At 48.6% G+C, this 20,258-nt stretch overlaps 9 protein-coding genes, besides 1 other annotated feature; 6 read left to right on the top strand and 3 right to left on the bottom strand.

Moving 5' to 3' along the window:
* Positions 1-873: 873 nt before the first annotated feature.
* Positions 874-2,541, top strand: FFUJ_07174 (uncharacterized protein; the record flags this gene model as incomplete). Its single annotated transcript, XM_023577397.1, has 1 exon — positions 874-2,541. One exon carries the CDS (start codon positions 874-876, stop codon positions 2,539-2,541), a length of 1,668 nt encoding a protein of 555 aa, XP_023430475.1.
* A 487-nt stretch (positions 2,542-3,028) lies between these two features.
* FFUJ_07173 (uncharacterized protein) lies at positions 3,029-4,366 on the bottom strand (the record flags this gene model as incomplete). The annotated part of the gene is made up of 1 exon (XM_023577396.1): positions 3,029-4,366. One exon carries the CDS (start codon positions 4,364-4,366, stop codon positions 3,029-3,031), a length of 1,338 nt encoding a protein of 445 aa, XP_023430474.1.
* Positions 4,367-5,683: 1,317 nt separating this feature from the next.
* FFUJ_07172 (uncharacterized protein) lies at positions 5,684-6,686 on the top strand (the record flags this gene model as incomplete). XM_023577394.1 has 2 exons in its annotated part: positions 5,684-6,185; positions 6,400-6,686. 2 exons carry the CDS (start codon positions 5,684-5,686, stop codon positions 6,684-6,686), a joined length of 789 nt encoding a protein of 262 aa, XP_023430473.1.
* Positions 6,687-7,146: 460 nt separating this feature from the next.
* On the bottom strand, positions 7,147-7,622 carry FFUJ_07171 (probable SnodProt1 PRECURSOR; the record flags this gene model as incomplete). XM_023577393.1 has 2 exons in its annotated part: positions 7,147-7,505; positions 7,562-7,622. 2 exons carry the CDS (start codon positions 7,620-7,622, stop codon positions 7,147-7,149), a joined length of 420 nt encoding a protein of 139 aa, XP_023430472.1.
* Positions 7,623-10,363: 2,741 nt separating this feature from the next.
* Positions 10,364-11,536, top strand: FFUJ_07170 (probable homoserine kinase; the record flags this gene model as incomplete). XM_023577392.1 has 3 exons in its annotated part: positions 10,364-10,781; positions 10,832-11,130; positions 11,183-11,536. 3 exons carry the CDS (start codon positions 10,364-10,366, stop codon positions 11,534-11,536), a joined length of 1,071 nt encoding a protein of 356 aa, XP_023430471.1.
* Positions 11,537-12,559: 1,023 nt separating this feature from the next.
* On the top strand, positions 12,560-13,597 carry FFUJ_07169 (related to dihydrodipicolinate synthase; the record flags this gene model as incomplete). XM_023577391.1 has 2 exons in its annotated part: positions 12,560-13,011; positions 13,066-13,597. The coding sequence occupies 2 exons, from the start codon at positions 12,560-12,562 to the stop codon at positions 13,595-13,597; spliced, it is 984 nt and encodes a 327-aa protein (XP_023430470.1).
* A 182-nt stretch (positions 13,598-13,779) lies between these two features.
* Positions 13,780-13,869, top strand: a tRNA (tRNA-Ala).
* A 694-nt stretch (positions 13,870-14,563) lies between these two features.
* On the top strand, positions 14,564-15,654 carry FFUJ_07168 (uncharacterized protein; the record flags this gene model as incomplete). XM_023577390.1 has 2 exons in its annotated part: positions 14,564-14,773; positions 14,827-15,654. 2 exons carry the CDS (start codon positions 14,564-14,566, stop codon positions 15,652-15,654), a joined length of 1,038 nt encoding a protein of 345 aa, XP_023430469.1.
* A 1,584-nt stretch (positions 15,655-17,238) lies between these two features.
* FFUJ_07167 (putative protein sonA) lies at positions 17,239-18,424 on the top strand (the record flags this gene model as incomplete). XM_023577389.1 has 3 exons in its annotated part: positions 17,239-17,505; positions 17,560-18,011; positions 18,067-18,424. 3 exons carry the CDS (start codon positions 17,239-17,241, stop codon positions 18,422-18,424), a joined length of 1,077 nt encoding a protein of 358 aa, XP_023430468.1.
* A 620-nt stretch (positions 18,425-19,044) lies between these two features.
* On the bottom strand, positions 19,045-19,714 carry FFUJ_07166 (uncharacterized protein; the record flags this gene model as incomplete). XM_023577388.1 has 2 exons in its annotated part: positions 19,045-19,518; positions 19,580-19,714. 2 exons carry the CDS (start codon positions 19,712-19,714, stop codon positions 19,045-19,047), a joined length of 609 nt encoding a protein of 202 aa, XP_023430467.1.
* Between the last annotated feature and the right edge of the window lie 544 nt (positions 19,715-20,258).

Raw genomic sequence — 20,258 nt, 5'->3', positions numbered from 1 at the left:
AATAGCAATAGGCAGAAGTAATACAGAGCTTGGCATAAAATACCTACATACCTAGGTAGATAGGTAGACACCGGAATATAAACTCACGTGCTGCCAGTCATTTCTGTTGGTGGCATGGTGACACCACTCACAAAGGTTGTCTTTTGGTTTTGGGGGCGCGTGGAGAGAATGCGGAGGGCACATGACCGAAGGCGTCATTTGTTTGCAGGACAAGATAAGAGTAAGGTAGCATCTAATGCAATCAGATCTTACAGACAGACAGGTCAAAACCTGTTGTAGGTAACAAAGTAGGAGTGTCCTTTTGTACCACGCATAAGCTTATTCCCGCACGTGGGAGCAGAGAGTTTAATTTCAGTTGCGAGTGAACACTTTCAACGGTTAACGGTAACTTATTCGCCGTAACCTTTCTCCTGTAACCGCGATAACCTCACTGCCTCACTGAGTCGCTAGCAACAAACTCGCCTACCAACGGCCATGATTCTACCTAAAGAATCACCTCATGGTTTAATATTCTTAGCCTGTCCTCCAGTGGATTCCAGGTTCAACAATGACGAACCCCCCTGCCCCGTGCCATCACAACTCCCCGCGCTGTTGGTCCCCTGCGCTACAGCGGAGTAAGCCCCCTGCAAAATCGGGGTCTCGAGACCCGCTTGTCTCCGCCCCGGACCATCCATGGCTGTTTTTCAACACCACCTTTACATACCACGGATCCAATACCACGCCTCGATTTGCCAAAAAGACCAAACCCGGTGCAGCCCCAAAATCAGCTAAGCCGTTTCACTCCTTTACCGCACCCCTCGCCTATTGTATTCGTAATTTTGTCGAGGTTTTTTATTATTATCTTTAAGTACCCCTTCCCTTCCCTCTCCCTTCATGCCTCGGCGTGATACCAGTGACCAAGAAGTCCGCCTTCTGCAAGGTCACAATCGATCGTCTACAGACTCCGATTCCTCAACATCATCTAGCGACGATACCACATGCGAACCAGGTCCATCTTCGACTGCCAGACCAAACGTTGTTGGCGCCCGTGGCACCGCCGACCATCCGAGCGACGCTTCCGATCTTGACACGAAGCGCTACGATCCTAAGAATACAAAGATCCATAGTGACAGCGAGTGGTTGGAATTGGACAATATGGATCCCAATGACCTTCGCCGTCCAAATTACCATCGTCATGGCGATGGTAAATCCGGCACTCCTCTCCTTTACAAGGAGGATGACCCAGAACGCGGCCGCGCTGGTTACTCTCCTCCTAATGACGGATCAAAGGGGTCAAGGGAGTCCAGCGAAGATGATCTCCCATATCATCCCAGAGAATCAATGGGAAGACCAAGTCTCAGTCGGCGATCAACGATGCGCAGTCGAAGCCCCCAAACTGCCGCCGCTGCTGCCGAAGATTCGACCAAGAAGAGGTACACGTACGCAGGATTCTTCCTCATTATCAGTCTGATCGCATTCTGCGTCCAGACAGAACTGAGCGCATACATCCAACACGACCTTGGCTGGGACAAGGCTTACTGTATGATGTACTTTACCCACGGTTCTTGGATTGTGTTATGGCCAGTTCAGCTCCTTATTCTGCGCTTCCAGAAGCGTGATGTACCATGGCCAGTATTCTGGAAGCGACATAAGCAGCAATTGCGCACCACCGCCATTATGATTGAAAAGCAGACCCTGGATGTGTTCCATATATCGATTCAACATCGCGCGAGACCCGTTCGTTATTTTGTTCGATTCACTGCCATCATTACCTGCTCACTGACCGTCGCTGGGTTGAGTTGGTACATTGCCGTTAGTCTGACAACGCCATCGGATCTGACGGCCATTTACAATTGCTCTGCCTTCTTCGCATACGTATTTTCCGTTCCACTTCTTCGCGAGCCCCTTCGACTCGACAAGTCGGTTGCTGTTCTGATCGCCATTGGCGGTGTCCTCGTCGTTGCTTATGGTGACACCAAGGAAGGAGGCGAGAGTGTTGAGGCCGGAAACCGATTCCTTGGCAATCTCGTCATTGGCGTTGGCTCAGTTCTGTATGGTCTGTACGAGGTTTTGTACAAGCGCTATGCTTGCCCACCCGAGGGCTGTTCGCCTGGTAGGGGTATGATCTTTGCCAACACCTTTGGTTCTTTGATTGGGCTCTTCACTCTCACGGTGCTCTGGCTTCCTCTCCCAATTCTCGACTGGCTCAACATTGAAAAGTTCGAGATCCCAGCTGCTTCTACCTGCTGGCTCATTCTCCTCGCGGTGCTTTCCAATGCCACTTTCAGCGGCTCATTCCTCGTTCTTATCTCGCTGACTTCGCCTGTCCTGTCATCGGTGGCTGCGCTGCTCACCATCTTCATTGTTGCCATTGTGGATTGGATGATTACCGGAGAGCCTCTGAGCTTTGCCGCCATTGTCGGAGGCGCCATGATCATTGTCGCATTCTTGGGCTTGACTTGGAGCACGTATCGAGAGATGAAGGAGCATGCAGCGATGGAGCCTGTTCCAGACTTTTCGGACAGCGACAAGGATGGCGACATCGATAGTGACGAAGATTAGACTTTGTGTATTCAAGATGGTGTTTTGGGTTTCATGGGATGGCTAGGGACTAGGTTCCGGCGGTGTGTCTATTATGTACAGACTCGACCGGCTCCTTTGTGCATTTAGAGGCGTTTGTGTTTGGATTTAGGGTTCATCTACAAGAAGCCTAGGAGGCTGAAGATTCAATAAGGATCCTGCTACTTGGATCAGGATAGTCGTGGATGAGTGATAGATTTCATATTCTACCAAGATAGAGCATCATGTAGATAAATGAGGATTAAAGCCATCCGTGTCATTGTTCTTATCTTTTGAAAAATCCCTTCCTTTGTGGCTGAATTGAAACCGAGATTCTATGGGCTTATTGGAATTCGGGCAATATTCTAACAGTGCCAATGAGTTTGCAAGGCAATTGGAATTGTTTCATGTCCCGTAAACTTAGGTACTATAAGATACTGCCCTCTTAATTATAAGCTTGACCTCTGTCAATCTTCCGGTCGCATGCTTATCACTCTTCCGCCATAGTTTGTTCATCACTACTTTGAATATCATCCTTGACAAAAACACCCTCGCTATCTTCTCTCCACCCATTTGATCCATTTATATGGCCATCATAAGTATTCATCTTCCATACTCCTTCTGCGGGTGTGTCACCCGTCTCGAACACCTTCAGCTTCTGCCAGCCCGGCTGAGGAACAGTTTGCAGCAACTGACGCACAAGCAATGCGTATGACGTGTCGCACTCGAGCCACAAGTCTGAAAGATTCACCCGTGAAAGACTACTGCTCTCCCAGAAATCACGATTCTTGGGCATCAGCTGTACATAGAGATGCTCCACGGGCGGGCAATTGGGGATGAGATGGTCAGAAATATGGTGAGAAAGGGGGAATGTGGCGATGTAGGACAATGAATGAAGGTTTGCACATAGAGCATCGAAAGAAGGATCCGAAGAGTCAAATATTGCAGGAAGCAGAGTAGCTGCTGAGTAGTGAAAGAATTCGTAGGTTGAATAGACTGGGGCGAAGGATCCTTCATTGACGAGGACTGAGCTCCAGTCTCTGATATGGAACAAGTCACAGGGGATGCGATTCATTGGTCCCGAAATATGCGAAGGTAGGACCTGTACTCTTTTAGACTCGGCAATACTTCGCGATGGTCGTGATAATGATAGAACATAGTAGGTGCTGTTGAAAGCCCAGTGACTCGACAAATCGACAGTTCGGCTCAAGAGCGAAGCGAGAATGTCTATTGAGCTGATCATGGTGATTCTCAAGGGATCAATGACATCAAAGATAGTATGCCAAAGCCAGTTGTTATCCCAAAAACACTGCGCTCGGTTTTCCTCAGTCCTTGTGTCACTACCCTCGGCGTCTCGGTCTTCTTGATTCAGAACAGACCATAACAAATTCCAGGACATAGGCGTCTCTGGCTGTTGAGATACAGGAGGCAGAATACCCCAGAATTGGCCATCCGGATAACGATTCTGGCCTGATCCGAGAGGAAGATCGATCAGGATAGTGAAGTGGTCAACGGAGGATGAAAGGTTGTTTCTTCGGATGAAATCCAGGAGCTCAATTTGTGATGCGATATCTTGTGCGACTGGCTTGTAAAATCGCCAAAACGGCCAAACAACATAACGAAAGAGTATTTTCATCACAGAACTTCTCCAGAGACGACATACCAGCGAAGCGTTCTTGAGGGGTGTATTTGGACCGGATGATACCGGCCTGGTGAGCTTTGCAGGGTCAAAGTAAATGCGTCTTTGTAAATCAGATTCGGAGTCAAGGAAGCTGAGGATGTGAGCGACGAGCTCGTTTGGAACATTCTGCATGTTTAGCGAAGCCATGGTTCAGTCCTGAAAGTGATTTGTTTGATTGCGGCCAAAACGAAAACAAAAAAACAGGTTGGAGTTGCATTTTGGAGAGTCGGGAGTTTGCAAGTCGTTGTTTAGAAGGAGTACGACGATCCGACGACGGACTAGGATTACCCCACGTCACGTCACTAATAACTTCGGATACAGTGCATCAACTCGGATTCGCTTAGATATCCCGGGAATAATGATGATTTGATTGGGTGTTTGTAGATCGAGACTAGGTGTGCATCTGAAGAATTCTGTAAGTCTGTAACTCGAGTGCAACTTGGGAGCTGAGCTGAGCTAGCCTATGAGAAGACTTATTGGAGACTTGTAAAAATATATATATATATATATACATACATCAGTTGATAATCCGCATATGCTGTTTCATTTACATGCAAGGATCCAATCGGATACTAGCATTCGTTCGTTGGATGTATCAAGTGTTTGTAAGTGACTACAAGGAATTGTTTACCTATGCCCTCCGCTCCCTACGGCTACCAGAATACAAACAGCGGACTGTGCAACACTAAGCGCCTTTTGGGAGCTTGTTTATTGCAAGTATCCGCCTTTCTTTTACCTTAGGTGCCCTGTCACTTCAAATTGTTCTGACGATAATTTGTCTTGTGAACATGCAAGAGACATTAGATTTCCTATGGTAAGGTGAGGTGTACACTCAAAAGTATCATTTGAGACCTCACATAGATTATAAGAGTCTGATAGTATATTGTTACTTCGCTTTACCCCTTTTTGTCAAATCGAGTCCTTGGTGTATGAGCCACAGCGCATCGGGACATCAATGCTGTGCTCTTGCGGTCCGTGTACGCTACAAACGAGTATATCAACATACAAATTGACATTAGATGTTTATAGCTGCGTGGAGAGGTGAGTTGCCTTGTTTGAAAAACAGATGCTTAGGATAAGAGACTCTTGATCTCGTCCGTCCTGACCCCCAGCAACTTCAGCAACTTGTCATGCAGAAACATAAAGGTGACTCAACTCCATTACACACTTGATGAATTTTATAAAACTTAGGATATCCTTTACGAGACTACCTAAGGATATTTATGATAATGTGGGCAAGGGAAGCTGATTTTCGTCAAAGAATTTGCTCCTTCCGTTTGGACCGTTTATTGTTTTCTCTCCTTGCCTGGTAGGTTCCTCCGATTGCCAGCCCTTGACAGGTACATGACAGTGTCACTCTTAGGTTGCTGCCTCAAAGTCTGCGATAAATGCTCTTCTTTTAGATGACTACACAATCTCTCACTTCCCTACCTACCATACCCATCTCTTCTACCAACGCTCAAAATGGGTGCGATTGTCGAGGACAGCCTAGATTCCTTGCTGGCAGGGGATCTTTCTGATTTCACACAGAAAAGAGCTGCTATCCTCGAGCCGGCCTACAAATCGTATCTCATATCCACAGATTTTCGCCAAGACTCACCCCATCCCTCTTCAATATACCTGCTTCCATCATCCGAGGTTGTTGTCTTGATTTCGCGCTGCCCTGAGACTGAAGCAGCAACCGACCTGTACATCACCAAGCTATCAGACACCTTTGCGGAGAACTTCATAGGATACTGCCCCGAAGAGAAATGTGTCGTGTTCAAGGGTGAGAGAGGGTTGATAGACGACTTCATAGACTTTATCGAGTCTGTCGCAGGTGAAAAAGAAGTCACGGTGGTCATGAAGGCCCCAGAACAAATTCGGATACCTCTTGGCGGACTAGAACAGGGCCTCGAGTATGAGGAATTTGTGGCTCGTGTCGAAATTCTCGAGTGCGCTCTATGGATTGGAAACTCGCCGAGCGGTAAGTACTCTTACTCTTCCTCTTCCTCTTCCTCTTCCCTGTGCAAGAAGAGGCTCTCAGCACTGGGGAGTTAGAAGTACTCAGAGAAAGTGGCACTCAACTCACCCGTCATTTTCTTCATTTGTTCTTGACCCCCAAGACCGGGCCTCGATCTTCACGATACCCCTTGAGCCTTGCAGATCCGTTAATACTCATATACTAACTTTGTTTGAAGAACAGGAAGAAGGTGGAATCCGGTTTACCAGAGTTGCTACAGACCCTAAACTTCCCGAGCCAGTCACATCCGATCGAATGCCAACGCCCGAATATGCTTCGGGTGCCTCATCTCCTTTATCAGACGCTCCACCATCTCCTTTGATCCATACTCCATCGTCCCCTCTATCTGAACCCCCCTCTGACATTGATGAAATTTCATTAAACAACTGGGACGACCTCAATGCATCATCGTCTTCTTCGTCTGAGGGTGCTGAGAGCCCTCCCTCACGCCGGGAGCGGGAGTAAAGGCCGATGTCAAGCTCAGTTGGAACGAAACAGAAAGGCTGCCGAAAGAAATGAAATAGGATGATTAGGATTACACATGTACAAAATTAGCTACGGTAGGAGGGCCAGCTTAACGAGCTACTTTCAGGTGACTGTAACAGCTTGTCAGTCGTTTTCTTTAAGCTGCAGTATCTGCAGAAAATCTGACCAAAGCGCAAACCACATGGCTAGGTTAGGGTCTCGAGTTATCAGACACTTCATCTCATGGCATTTCAAAGAAGAAAATTAGTGAAAGCAATTAAGCTCTATGTTCATTCAGGTGTTGTGTAGTGTAGTATCTAGGTAGATTATGTGTAAAATCGTAGTCTAAACGCCAACCAATGCCAAGTATTAAACCCATAGTTCTAAGGAGGGAAAGAATAAGAATGTCCGCTATCCAGAAAGCCTCATATGCATCTCATAAATCGTAGAGTTGCGCCGTTTAGTTCTTGAGACCGCAGTCAGAAGGCTTGGCGTGGTAAACCTGGGCGTTGATGCGGCCGAGCTTGACAGCCTGGCCATTTGTGAGGGCGTTCATGGCATCAAGGCCAATGTTGAAGCCAGAGGCAGCGTGGTCGATAGCGAGGACGTTGATCTTCTTGCCCTTGTACTCGAGGCGGTAGCAGCCACCGCAGTTGGCAGAGTTCCAGCCCTCGATGATGTTGACACCACCGACGTACTTGGTAGGGACGTTGCCCTGAGTCTTCCAGCCATACTTGGTGATGAGACCATTCTTGCCATCAGAGCAAGAGACAGCGGTCATGGGGCGGGACTTGTCATCGTAGCCAGTGTCGTAGGAGACTGAAATAATGGTTAGTGAGTGAAGATACATCAGAGAATAGTGTCAGTAGACTCACCAGTGGTGGCCGAGACGGCGGAGGTAAGAGCAAGAGCAGAGAGGACACCGGACAGCTTCATGTTGATGGTTGTTGTTAGGTTGTTTGTGTGTAAGTGAAGAGGGAAGTCGTGGTGGTGTTGAGGAGTGTTTGGCTGGAAGCTCGAAGTGGATGAGAGTGGTTGATTGTTGTTGTTGAGAGTGATGATACAAGAGAGGAATGGGAATCTGGACGAGACTGAGGGCTCTTCTTATACTTGAGTTCTCACAACGATCTCTAAGAAATCGAACGAACGAACCATGCATACATGCATCTAACGTTACCCATCACGGCCCTCGGGTGATCAGCCTCTCCACAGCCAAATCGAGAACACCACCGGGAAGGCTGGAGGCTGGACAAGCCCAGGTTGTCTCCATACAGCGTCATAGTTGGCATTGAATGGCAGATGGACTATCACAACCCGGCCGAGAAGCTACCCAAGCTCCATTCGTATTGACCGTCTCTCGGTGCCATCGCTGCCAAAATTGGCTTTAGCAACGGATGCCAGAGCAAGGCTAGGCCACGCCGTATGCTATTTCGAGGGGCGGATACAGAACCTACCTTAAGATAGAGCCTAAAGGTAGGACGTGGCGTGCGGTAAGGCTGCTCGCATTACAGTTGAGTCGACTATAGACAGGCCCAGAACCTAAGATCCAGAATATTTCCCGTTGTGCAGGGGTGTAGGGGTTGATTTCTGCCGGTCATGGCCCCCATTTTGGGACATTGTGGGGTAACGGGATGTTTTTGGCGAGGAATATCTCGTATTCTCAAGCTCAGCTTGAAGCTAGTGTCGTCCTGTGAACAGCACGACGTAACGTAGCTCCAGCGCATTGAGGAGGCTCAGGCTCACTAAGATCTGTAAGATCATACTCTGTAGTAAGGCTCCATTGAGGCTATCATGATGATGACCTTGTTGCGGAATGGCCGGTCATAACCTTACTGCTGAAGCTTCATGTTGAATAACTAGTCTAGTGCCACGGATTAGGATATCACCTCGTCCGATCAACGTGCCGAGCCGGTGATCCCATGACCTCACCGCCGAATAGCTGCATTGTCTATTGACGACTAGTCACGTCTTTTCAACAAGCATGACTGATCTCAAGGGTCCTGCCTGTCTATCTCAGACTAGTCTTGCTCGTATTCCTCCCTGCGTTGTCGACGCATCAAAGAACCGTCAATAACTGAAAGCCCAAAGAGGAATTAATTGACAGTATGGTCTGAGCTATTGACGTTGTATTGCATCGTGAAAACAACAAAAACACCAGGCCAAGAACATCGGGTTGTGGATCGATGATAAAAACTCCGCAAATGGGAGTTTTAGCAACATGGATGATCCCACGGAGCATCAAGAGAACACGAGAATTTGAACGTCATGGGCTCAGCGATCTTCCTGGACAAAAAGACCTCAAGGATCCATTCATTCATTATTCAAGTGCCGGAATTTCCGGTACTGGCGCAGTTACGAGACGGATCCAGGATCTACTACTAATCTGGTCCTCTTCTGCTTGTGCCCGAAAAGTGAATCCGATGTGAGAACCCTTGATGCACTATTGACGTTGACATCATGGTGGTGAGACGGGTGCTAATTGAGGTTCTGTGCTATTTTGGGATATGGAGCTTGGGTGTTCTGGAAGCCTCTGAGTAGTGGGCTGTCGGCATAGCCGGTTGGGTTGGGGTCGCACGGCCGGTCACTTGCTTGTTCACAGAAAACACCATCGAAATGCTAAAACAAAGGCTGGGAATGTGTCATTTATTGAACAGCTAGCTCTCTGGGACAATTGATCCCAAACCCCAATAGTGCATATGTCTAGACTCAGAATGCCAGATCATGAGAAATTAAATCGCCCAGAGAAGGGATCGTCAAATTCAACTTAGACAGGGCATGCCAGTTTGCACAGCAGTGGACTTACTAAAGCCAAGTAATGCACACACGGAGTTCTACAATCTTCAAGATATCTCTACTAAGAAAGCTGAGGCGCACAAACGTACAGGTCACAAACAATGCATTGGGCAGAGACAACAGTGCAACATCGTATCCGTTAACGTCAGATATAGAGGATCAAGCTGAGCCTCATACATAATAATAGAGGAAGCCAAGAATTAGAAAGAGTGGCTCTCCTCGTATCGAAAAACTCCGTCATTGCAACAAACAGAATTATTCCTCATGCATAATGGCTCAGATAAGATTATCATCATCTGACTTATAACCCGATAGCCCGAAGCAATATCCCAGCGCAGCTCAGACCATTCAGTGTCCATATTTAGCAATCAGACTGAATCCCTTTGGCCTTCAACAAACTCTCTTATCGGCCAATAGATAGAAGGCCCGCCTCAACAGCTCTGGACTGAAGAGCCAGAGTATTTTACCCCGCCAAATGCCATTCACTCTGCTGGTGTTGAAGCAAATTTTCAGTAATAAGACCTAGGGCGCCCAAACCGCATGTTTTTTTGCTCATGTGGTGGAGAGCTCCGTCATCGGGGAGACTTTGACCATCATGTCAGTCACAGTAATAGACAATTCCACTATCGGCCAGACTTCCTTTGATGTGACATTTCATCCTTGAATTTGCAATTCGAATTCCTCTGTCGTGAGAAGTTAGGAAAAGGCGTTGGAGTTGTACTAGCCCCGATTTGCTTTTGCTTCGCGCCGTTAGACCCTCTCCTCGCTGGGTATCTTGTCTCAAAACCTTCCTCCAAATAACAAGCTCCAGTTCCGAACTTCGGCATACACCACAGCAAGCAAGCAAGCAAGCAGCAGTAGCAGCAGCAGCAGCAGCAGCAGTCATGGAATCATTCATCATCAAGACCCCCAGCTCCAGCGCAAACATTGGCCCCGGCTTTGATGTCATTGGTCTTGCTCTGTCTGTCTACCTTGAGCTTCACGTAACCATCGATCGGTCAAAGACAAAGTCCGAGCACCCACTCAACTGCAAGATCACCTACGAGGGAGAGGGCGAGGATGAGATTAGCCTTGACCCCCAGGTCAACCTTATCACACGTGTAGCGCTCTATGTCCTGCGCTGCAACGACCAGAGGGCGTTCCCTGTTGAGACCCACGTGCATGTCAAGAACCCCATCCCTCTAGGTCGTGGCCTTGGTAGCTCAGGTGCCGCTGTTGTTGCTGGTGTTGCTCTGGGCAAGGAAGTTGGAGGATTGAAGCATCTCGACAATGACCGACTATTTGATTACTGTCTCATGATTGGTAAAACTTACCCTCCGATAGACTCAGTTGCACGCTAACCGCAATTCCAGAGAGACATCCTGACAATGTCGGAGCTGCCCTCTACGGCGGTTTTGTCGGAACATACCTCAAGCCCTTGACTCCCGAAGACGTTGCCCGAACCGAAATTCCGCTTAGCGAAGTTCTACCTGCGCCAGCCGGAGGTGAGGACACGGGCAAGAAGCCGCCGAACCCTCCCTACGGAATTGGTCACCATATCAAGTTCCCATGGGCCAAGGAGATCAAGGCTGTTGCCATCATCCCTGACTTCCAGGTTGCTACACATGCTGCACGAGGAGTGCTACCTGCGAACTACACTCGTCCCGATGTGGTATGCCAGACCCCGAATGTCTGGTTAAGATGAAGCTAATCCACGGCCTTAGGTCTTCAACCTGCAGAGAATTGCTCTTCTGCCCGTCGCCCTGGGCCAGTCCCCTCCCGATCCCGAGCTCATCCATCTTGCCATGCAAGACAAGATTCACCAACCCTACCGCCAGACTCTCATCCCCGGTTTGACTGAGATCGTCGAAACAATGTCCCCAAAGACTGACGAAGGCTTCCTCGGTGTCTGTCTATCTGGCGCCGGCCCTACCATTCTGGCTCTTGCCACGCACAACTTCGAGGCTATCGCCGCCAAGATTATCACCAAGCTGCGAGAACACAATGAGAAGAAGGATCTGCCATGCCAATGGATGGTGCTTGAACCTGCTGAGGGTACCCATGTCATTCGCTCATGAGTATGAAATCGTGAGAACAAACACCATGAGAGGAATCAGTATGACCGCACGATTAAAATCGTGGCGGGGATTGCATAGACATGTGTATCACGTAAAAGGAATTATGTTTGGCTGGCAAACTTCTGAGGAACGAGGATAGAGGGTCATGCCCAGGCATGGAGTATGCGAGAACGATTCAATGAAAATAACGCAATAAGAGGGAAATTTAGATACAAAATTTAATTCGGTTTATGAAAATGGTTGGCGGGCTAGATGTATGTCAGTCAGTCCAACGTCCTGAAACAAGACTATGGAACTCGCATCGCATCGTGGTTATTACGATGTTACAGAAAGGTAGGACAGAATGTCATCATGAGATATATATTTAACTCGAGAATAGACTCAAATAAAAAATTCTTCAAATACAAGGATACTGTAATGTTAGCATTATGTTCCCTGAGGAAAGGGATATCGGCTGAATATCTCGTGTGGCTATAGGTTAGTTCCGTTGTGGGAGGGGAGAAGCCATTGGTTGGCATTGCACTTGACCATGTTATGTTGTTCAGAGTAGTTATTTACTAGCAGCTCAATACTCACAGCTGAACATCAATATTGAATTCAGATGACAGGAATTCGATTGGATTCATAGACAACATGAGCTCTGTTTGATACGATGTTAGGAGCCAGTATATGGGAGTAGGCTTCCTATCCATATAACTATTGGCTAGCACACAACAATTCACAACCACTTCATGATTCTATCAACCGAGCCGGAAGCTATCCCGTTGTTCTCCAGGATTGAGGGGAAGGTTTCCACCGATCTCGGCGGGTATTGCCATCTTTTTGTCTCGATAGGCCGAACCGTTGCCTTTCCCCAACTCCAAGACTCTGGTTTCGCTGTAACCTACCCCGAAGACCCGAGGCTTGGGTTGCACGACGGCAAATGCGTGCTTATAATAAACAATGTCCTCAGTGAACCCCTCACGAGTTGACAATTCCCCTGTTCTCCTCAATTCATTTGTGTCCTAGAATTCACTGCCAAAAATGTCTGCTCCTCCGCCCAAGGGTATCTACGTGCCCGTTCCCACGTTCTTCGCTTCTAAGAAGACTGCCAACTACAATGCCATTACCCCTCCCATCGATGTTGAAACACAGGTTGCTCATTCTGTCTACCTGGCCAAGAATGGAATCAAGGGTCTAGTCGTCCTCGGTAGCACAGGCGAAGCTGTTCATATTCACCCTAGAGATCGCCACGCCATTCTCAGTGGTATCAAGGCTGGTCTTGAGAAGGAGGGTTTCAAGGATTATCCCATTATTGCGGGCACAGCGACAAACAGCGTCGAAGAGACTGTTGAACAACTCAAGGATGCTCAAAAATCGGGTTCCCAATGGGGACTGTGCCTCGTTCCTGGGTACAATGCCGGTGCAGTTACACAAGAGGGTATTATCCAATGGTTCACAGCCGTTGCTGACCAAAGTCCCATTCCTGTCATGATGTAAGTCGTCTCGACCCAATTATACCAAAACCCCGGACTGACCAGATTGCTCAGCTACCATTACCCCGGAGTCTCAAACAACGTCAAAGTTGCACCTTCGACATATGCCACGCTTGCAAAGCACTCCAACATTGTCGGCTGCAAGCTCTCCCATGGAGATGTCTCGGTAGCCGCTCAGGTTGCTTCCAACCCATCCATCGATCACACCCACTTCCACTGTTTTACAGGCCTCGGTCAACAGCTCCTACCTGTTATCTCAGTTGGCTTTGCCGGCGCCATTGATGGCTCAGCGGGTTTCTTCCCCAAGTCACTGGTGCGACTTTTCGAGCTGTCGTCCAAGACACAGCCTACAGGTGCTGAGATCCAGGAGCGAAGACTGCTGCAGTTCAAGGTTAGCTCAATGGAGGAGCTTGTGGTCAGGTTTGGTACTGTGGGTATCAAGGATGCTATTAGCAGGCTGAGAGGTTTTGGAGATACAGACGGTACGAGGTTGCCGCTCGTCGGTGGTATTCCTGGTGGTGATGCTGAGTGGGCGAAGTGGAAGGGAGTCATTGATGCAGTTGATGAGGTTGAGAAGTCGCTATAAGCATTCAGAAGTATAGAATAAAGAAGAGCATAAACTTCAAACGTTAGGATCATAATCAGTGGACAAATCAACTTTAGAACTGTGTGCTCTTGAACCATCATCTTGTTCATAGCATCTGATTCTCAGGCTTGTGAACTATCCTCATACACTCAAATTTGTGCTTGAGTTCTCATCAAATAACCGGGCGAATGGTTTAGTGGTATAATACTCCCTTAGCATAATTCGACCGAATAAACTGGGAGTGGTCCAGGGTTCGATTCCCTGTTCGTCCATTGCGGGTGGTTAGATTCCACTATATATCCTCTTTTTGCAACAAGCTAGTTCATCTTTTTGTCCATACAACCAACCATAGAGTTACCTTTTATGATGCTATTTGAGACGACTGCTGCTGATACAAATCCTGCTTCTCCGCGTGCGGTAAGCTGACGTGTGATAAATAGACAAAGTCACAGTCATGTTATATATCTTGCACTATCTTGCACTATCTTGCGTGTTGAATGCTCACCGTGTCAGAATGCATGTCGTAAGAAAGCCAGCATAAATCTGACGAGACCTCCCTGCTAAAATGCTCTTATGCTCTCCCGTTCTCTGCCTGTTATTCTCCGGCAGGATTGTTCTATTTGTCCGTTGACTTTCGCAACATTTTCGTCGCTTACACAAGTCGGCCGAGTCGCGTTCCCACCAAACTTCCGTGCCTCGGCTCCTTCAATACCTACCTACGGAGTAATCGATAGTGGCATATCGCAAAAGAGCTTTGAACTTTTCAAGGGGCAACTAACTTCAGGGCCTTGGACACTCACTAGGTACCTACGGCATCCTCGGCGTTCATCACAGGCCTTGATTGGCAAGTCTCTGTCGCACGAGATTGGGCGGGCTTTAATTAACCGTAATCGGTTGAGATAAATACCGGGTGAAACCCATCCTTCCAATCCCTCAGGGTTGTCGCAAACACCACAATCGCTCATCATGGCTGGCGCAAATAAGAAAATGTTTGGGCTTTCCCATGTGGTGCCTGTCATCATGCCTCTCGCTCTAGGTTCTGCTGGATACGCTGCCTATCGGGTCAATTGGGGTCCTCTGATCAAGGCTTTCCTTACAGGACCTGGCCGCACGTCGCGGATCTTGTTGCTACTGTTCGTAGTGTTCAACTGGAAGAGCATGCCCTTTGCTTGGACTGTAAGTCTCGATGGTCTATCCTGGCTTTGGTATAACACCCTGACACTCTATAGTACCGAGTCTTCTACGTGATCTTCTACCATACCTTTTGGCGCAAATCGCCAAATCTTGGACCCGAGGCCCTCTTCAAACCCATGATCTCTACCACCCACGCCCCTCTTCTCGAGATTGACTACAACTTCCACAAGTCCAATTCGACCTATTTCGCCGATCTCGACGTCTCACGATCTCACCTTGTCACATATCTCTGCCGCGCATCCTATATTACACTCGCCCAAAACACCAAGACGAAGATTGTCCTAGACCCCAAGACCGATCAGCCTATCAAGGGCCAGATGAGCATCATACTTGGTGCTGTCGAGTGCAGCTTCAAGCGCGAGATCCCTGCGTATAAGAGCTTCGAGATGTGGAGTCGCATTCTATGCTGGGACCGCAAGTGGTTATACATCGTGACACATTACATCCCCAAGGGAGCTGCGAAGCCAACATCATGGCTGGATCCCACGTTCAAGAAGGTTTCTGCGCGAGGCCCTCAAGATGCTGCCGGTGGATGGGAGAAGAAGATTTATGCTACAGCCATAAGCAAGTACGTTTTCAAGCTGGGTCGCTTCACTGTGAACCCGGCTATCATGCTCGGCGGCGCCTCTGGTCTACTGCCTGAGCGACCTGGAGGTTGGACCTCTGGTGAACAGCAACTCGGCGATCTTTCTGCTGATGTCTCAGATGTGGACTTGGATGTCCCTGGAGAATGGGATTGGCGACGTGTTGAGGCGCAGCGACGTAAGGGTATGGAGTACGCAAAGCACTTCCAGGAGCTCGATAACTTGCATGACTTGTTTGACGGAGGCAATGAAGGCGCTCTTGGCAAGTTCACACCCTAAATCAAGCGAGACAGAATGTGTCAGACCAGACGAAGTCGGATAAATAGAACTAGAACATATACATGGGCAGCAACCCGTCCTTAGAAATCGGCGTTGTATAGAAGGATTGTCAGAGCTAGAAGGGAATCAGGGTAGTATCTCGAGTGCTTCATCATCGGTAGGCACCTTCAATGAATATATGACGCTTGAAGACCGCATCGAAGGCTACCAAGACGTAGACTAGAAGATCATAAGAAAACATATTCGTCTGTGATCCAGCTTCAATGCATTGTTGAGTCGAATATACGGAAGGAGAATGCAAGATTTTCAGGTAGGTTCCTTTGCAAATCACCCATAAAAAAGGTATGGTAGCCTGTAGGTCGGCTCCGTTGAACAGGAGATAAAAGACCTCGCAGCCTAGACCAAGTTCAATATCACATCGAAACGTCAAGAGTCAAAGTTGCAGCTACTATCTATCTTGGCATCGACGCCTGGCCGAAACGAGAAGTTTGAAGTTTTTCAGTTGACATAATTTGGTGGTCCACAACGTCAGATTTTCTGACTCGGTGCTTGACTCTATGTTTGGTCATCATCATAAAAACTTCAACCCATCTCATCCAAGTTCAGGTCTCTCCCAAAGAGGGGAACTTCCAGTGAAGTTTAGAGTGTAAAAAAGGAAAAGACCGTCACCCAGAAGGTCAACGGGATGCCGGCCCCTCGCATCAAGAATGAGCCCCATCGAGTAACCCAGCTTTCGCCGAGCAATCGCATACCTATCAATCTCGACAACAAATCCTCTGCGACCCGACACCACACGTGCGGGCACCAAGCGTCTACCAACCATCAACCTGCCAGACGACTCGTCTGTCTCGAAACCAACCAATCTCTCGGCAGCGGACTCATATCTTCATCCAAGGGGACCGAGAGCGGCAGAGAACGCGATTCAGAGCCTTTAGCAAACTGATGTAACGGAGGGCAGGGCCGGCGTAGGACGTGGGCCTGGGTGCAGAAGTCAGCCGCTGTGCTTCTATGGCGGCGCGTTTCCGCAAGCTCCGTCGAAACGAAGATGTCCGGGGACTTTCTCCCAAAGCCAGAATGAATACGAGACGCTGCGATTAATCGCAGTGTCTCTGTTTGTAAGCTTCGAATGGCGATTTTTTGAGCGAGGGGCGCGGATGAAGAGAAGAAAGAAGAAGGAAAAATCGTACCCAGCTCAAGTTGAATTTTTATGCACGAAATGTGGCTGAAGTGTGGCGTCCTGAACCAGAGCTCCCAGGTGTGGCTGTACCTCAGCTTGCTGCCTTTTTTGTCTGACGCGGGTTGGCCAATCCGAACTTCGCGTTGAGAAGGCTGGGTCGCTGCCTTCGTGCCTGTTTATTCATTCTCAGTACAAAGCTCGCGGCGCAACCAGTTTCAACAGTGCAAACATCAATTCTCTACTCCGCAAAGATCTGTTTTTCGTCCGAGATCAGTCGCTTGGCCAGTTGGAAGCTTCGCTCATAAGCCGAATAGTTTTGAGTCTCAGGAGCGGGATCCCAAGGACAAAAAGACAAAAAAAGGGCCACCAACTGGCTTTCAACTTCTCTCCTCCAACACACCGCAACCATGTCGACCCTCTTTGGCGGTGCTTCTGCCGCAGCATCAACAAGCAACACTGTAGGCGATCTCAAGCAAGACGTGGCGCTTTCCGACCCCCCGACCGATACCATCTCCGACCTTTCTTTCTCCCCAGCGCCAAACGGACCTGACTTCCTAGCCATCTCCAGTTGGGATAACAAGGTTCGCATTTACGAGATTGCCGCCAATGGCCAGAGTCAGGGCCGACACGCCTACGAACACAGCCAACCTGTGTTGAACTGCGACTTCTCCAAGGTACGAGGATATGTTGATTGGGGGAAACGAAATGGCAACTAACTGGGTTTCTAGGATGGAACAAAAGTCGTCTCTGCCGGCGCTGACAAGAATGTCAAGGTCTGCGATCTTGCTTCCCAGCAGGACGCCGTTATCGGCACACACGATCAGCCAGTGCGAACATGTCGATTTTTCATGAACGATGGTAACCCCATGGTGGTTTCAGGCTCATGGGATAAGACGATCAAGTACTGGGATCTTAGACAACAAGGACCTGCGGCAACCGTACAATGCCAGGAGCGAGTTTATACGATGGACGTCCGCGATAATCTCTGTGTTGTCGGCACCGCCGATCGATACATCAATGTTATTGATCTCAAGAACCCTACCAAATTCTATAAAACCCTGCAGAGCCCTCTCAAGTGGCAGACCAGGGTGGTTAGCTGCTTTACAGACTCTGCTGGTTTTGCTATTGGTAGTATCGAGGGTCGTTGCGCTATCCAATACGTTGAAGACAAGGACTCCAGGTAAGAAGCCTCTTGAACACGCATCTTTTGACCAGCTTAGACTAACACATTCCAGCTCCAACTTCTCTTTCAAGTGTCATCGCGACCCCCCGGCCAACAGCGTCACCAATGTCTATGCCGTCAACGATATTTCTTTCCACCCCGTTCATGGCACATTCAGCACTGCCGGTTCCGATGGAACATTCCACTTCTGGGACAAGGACGCCAAACACCGTCTCAAGGGCTACCCTAACGTTGGTGGCAGCATCACTTCCACAACCTTCAACAAGAACGGTTCCATCTTCGCCTACGCTGTAGGCTACGACTGGGCTAAGGGCTACCAGCACAACACTCAGAACTACCCTATCAAGGTGATGTTGCACCCTGTCAACCAGGACGAGTGCAAGCCCAGACCATCACTCAAGAAGCGATAAAGGATCACACGAATACCAAGGGGGCGGGCTATAGGGGAGGGAATGGATTGCGTTGGTCGATTAATAGTTAGTTGCGATTATGTGCTGTACCACAATTGGTGAAGACTCCAAGATTGATAGGAAAGGGCCGAAAAGGATGGACGTTGAGGTTGGACCAGAAAGAGCAAGGCAATGCAGGTGGTGGTGTTTACGAGAGATGATACCATAGATGCAATAAAACATCAACACAAACCTGACATAGTATCCAATGGCATTCAACTTGACACATGTCATCGTTTGGTAACGCAAAGAGATGAGTCAGTGGGCTTGTGAACGAATACGTCGATTATCTGATAGTCATTATTCGGAGTTATCAAGCTTGAGTTGCAAAGATAACAAAGGATCTATTGATTCCAGTCTGCCACTTGGGCTTTCACTTTTATCATTGTGTGTCGATATATATACATAAAAGGATGGCTCTTAGCCACAGCAGCCTCTTGCAACGGGCTATTAATTGATGCAACCGCACCTTGCTTCGCATAAACAAATTAAAACGCTTAAATAGATCATCAGCTCTCTTTATGAGTAGCTGGCATAACAAGACCCCGCCCTATCGTCCCTTTCATGTTTTTGCTTGATTCTTAGTTTTTGCTGAGCGTGCGTCCAGGAAGAATATCCTGGATCATTCCGCCAAAGACATCTCTGAGAAAGGTACTTCGGTCAGAGTCATCAGCCTTTGTTTCTTGAGCAGGCTGCTCATGAACAAACTTGACGTCAATGCTGTCCATGTTCACAGCATCCATGGTAGCCATGGGAGCACCGGGAACGACGACATCAGGATCAACAGCGAAGATGACGGGCCGCTTGCTATACAAGTCGGCGGCATCGGACATTGAGCTGTGGTAGGCGCCATAGTTGTCAGGGAGAAGGGGCATACGAGGGAGAGACTCGTTGAAGTTGGGAGTAGCATGAATCTTGGGCAAGACGGTGCTGTCGACATGGTTGACAGGAGCACGAGAAGGTGTTGAGGAATGGAAGCTCTGCATCAATGGTCTTCGGCGACCAGAAAGAGATGGCTGAGGAGTAGGGCGGTGGGTAGTCTTGAGACCACGGGACTGGAAGCATTGTTAGTACAAGAGCTGCAATAGCTACTTAATTGGAAGAGTAGAAACTTACCTCAGAGTGCTGGGACTGCTCTGAAGAAGCTCCGAGGAGCTCGGCATACTTGGGCATGAGAGCGATACCGGCATGGCGTTGAGACTCGGCCAGAGAACGAGTGAGCTTTGAGACGGGAGCGGTGATTCTAGGCATTGTGATAGAGTTGGATGTGACAAAAGACAGAAGTTTGTTGTGGTGGTAGCAAGGTGAAGGTGTTGGCGGTGTCCAGCTACTTATACGTTTGGCGTAATAGGTAATGGATCTGATGGAGTGTGGTTGGTAGGGTACCTTAGTGTACGGATAGCGGTGACCAAGTCTAATCAGGCGATGAGAAGAGTGGAGGGTCCACGGATGCAATGGATAGATGATACAGGCAGGCACAGGTATAAGTGGAAGCAATTGGATGGTTCAATTGGAGGGAGGGAAGGAGGGTTTATGTATGTATCCTAAGTGTGACTGACAGGAGACACCAGGTACCTAAGGTAAGATAAGCTAGAGGAGGGGAAGGCGGGAGGGAGCTTCTGGTAGCTTGACCTCAAGGTGAAGCAAGCGCGGATGCTTGTCCGAGAGGCCCGTGTCATCTGGGGATGGAATGAGCAACAGCAACAGCAACAGCAACGGGTTGAGGAAAGACTCACTCACAGCCTCCACACCTCATCCTTGGAAGGTACGGTACCGATCCCGCCCTGTTAGCTCA

This window comes from Fusarium fujikuroi, chromosome FFUJ_chr05 (genome assembly GCF_900079805.1).
Source record: "Fusarium fujikuroi IMI 58289 draft genome, chromosome FFUJ_chr05".
NCBI lineage: Eukaryota > Fungi > Ascomycota > Sordariomycetes > Hypocreales > Nectriaceae > Fusarium > Fusarium fujikuroi.
Note: the sequence above shows the minus strand (reverse complement) of the source record. Positions and strands in the feature narration are given on the sequence as shown.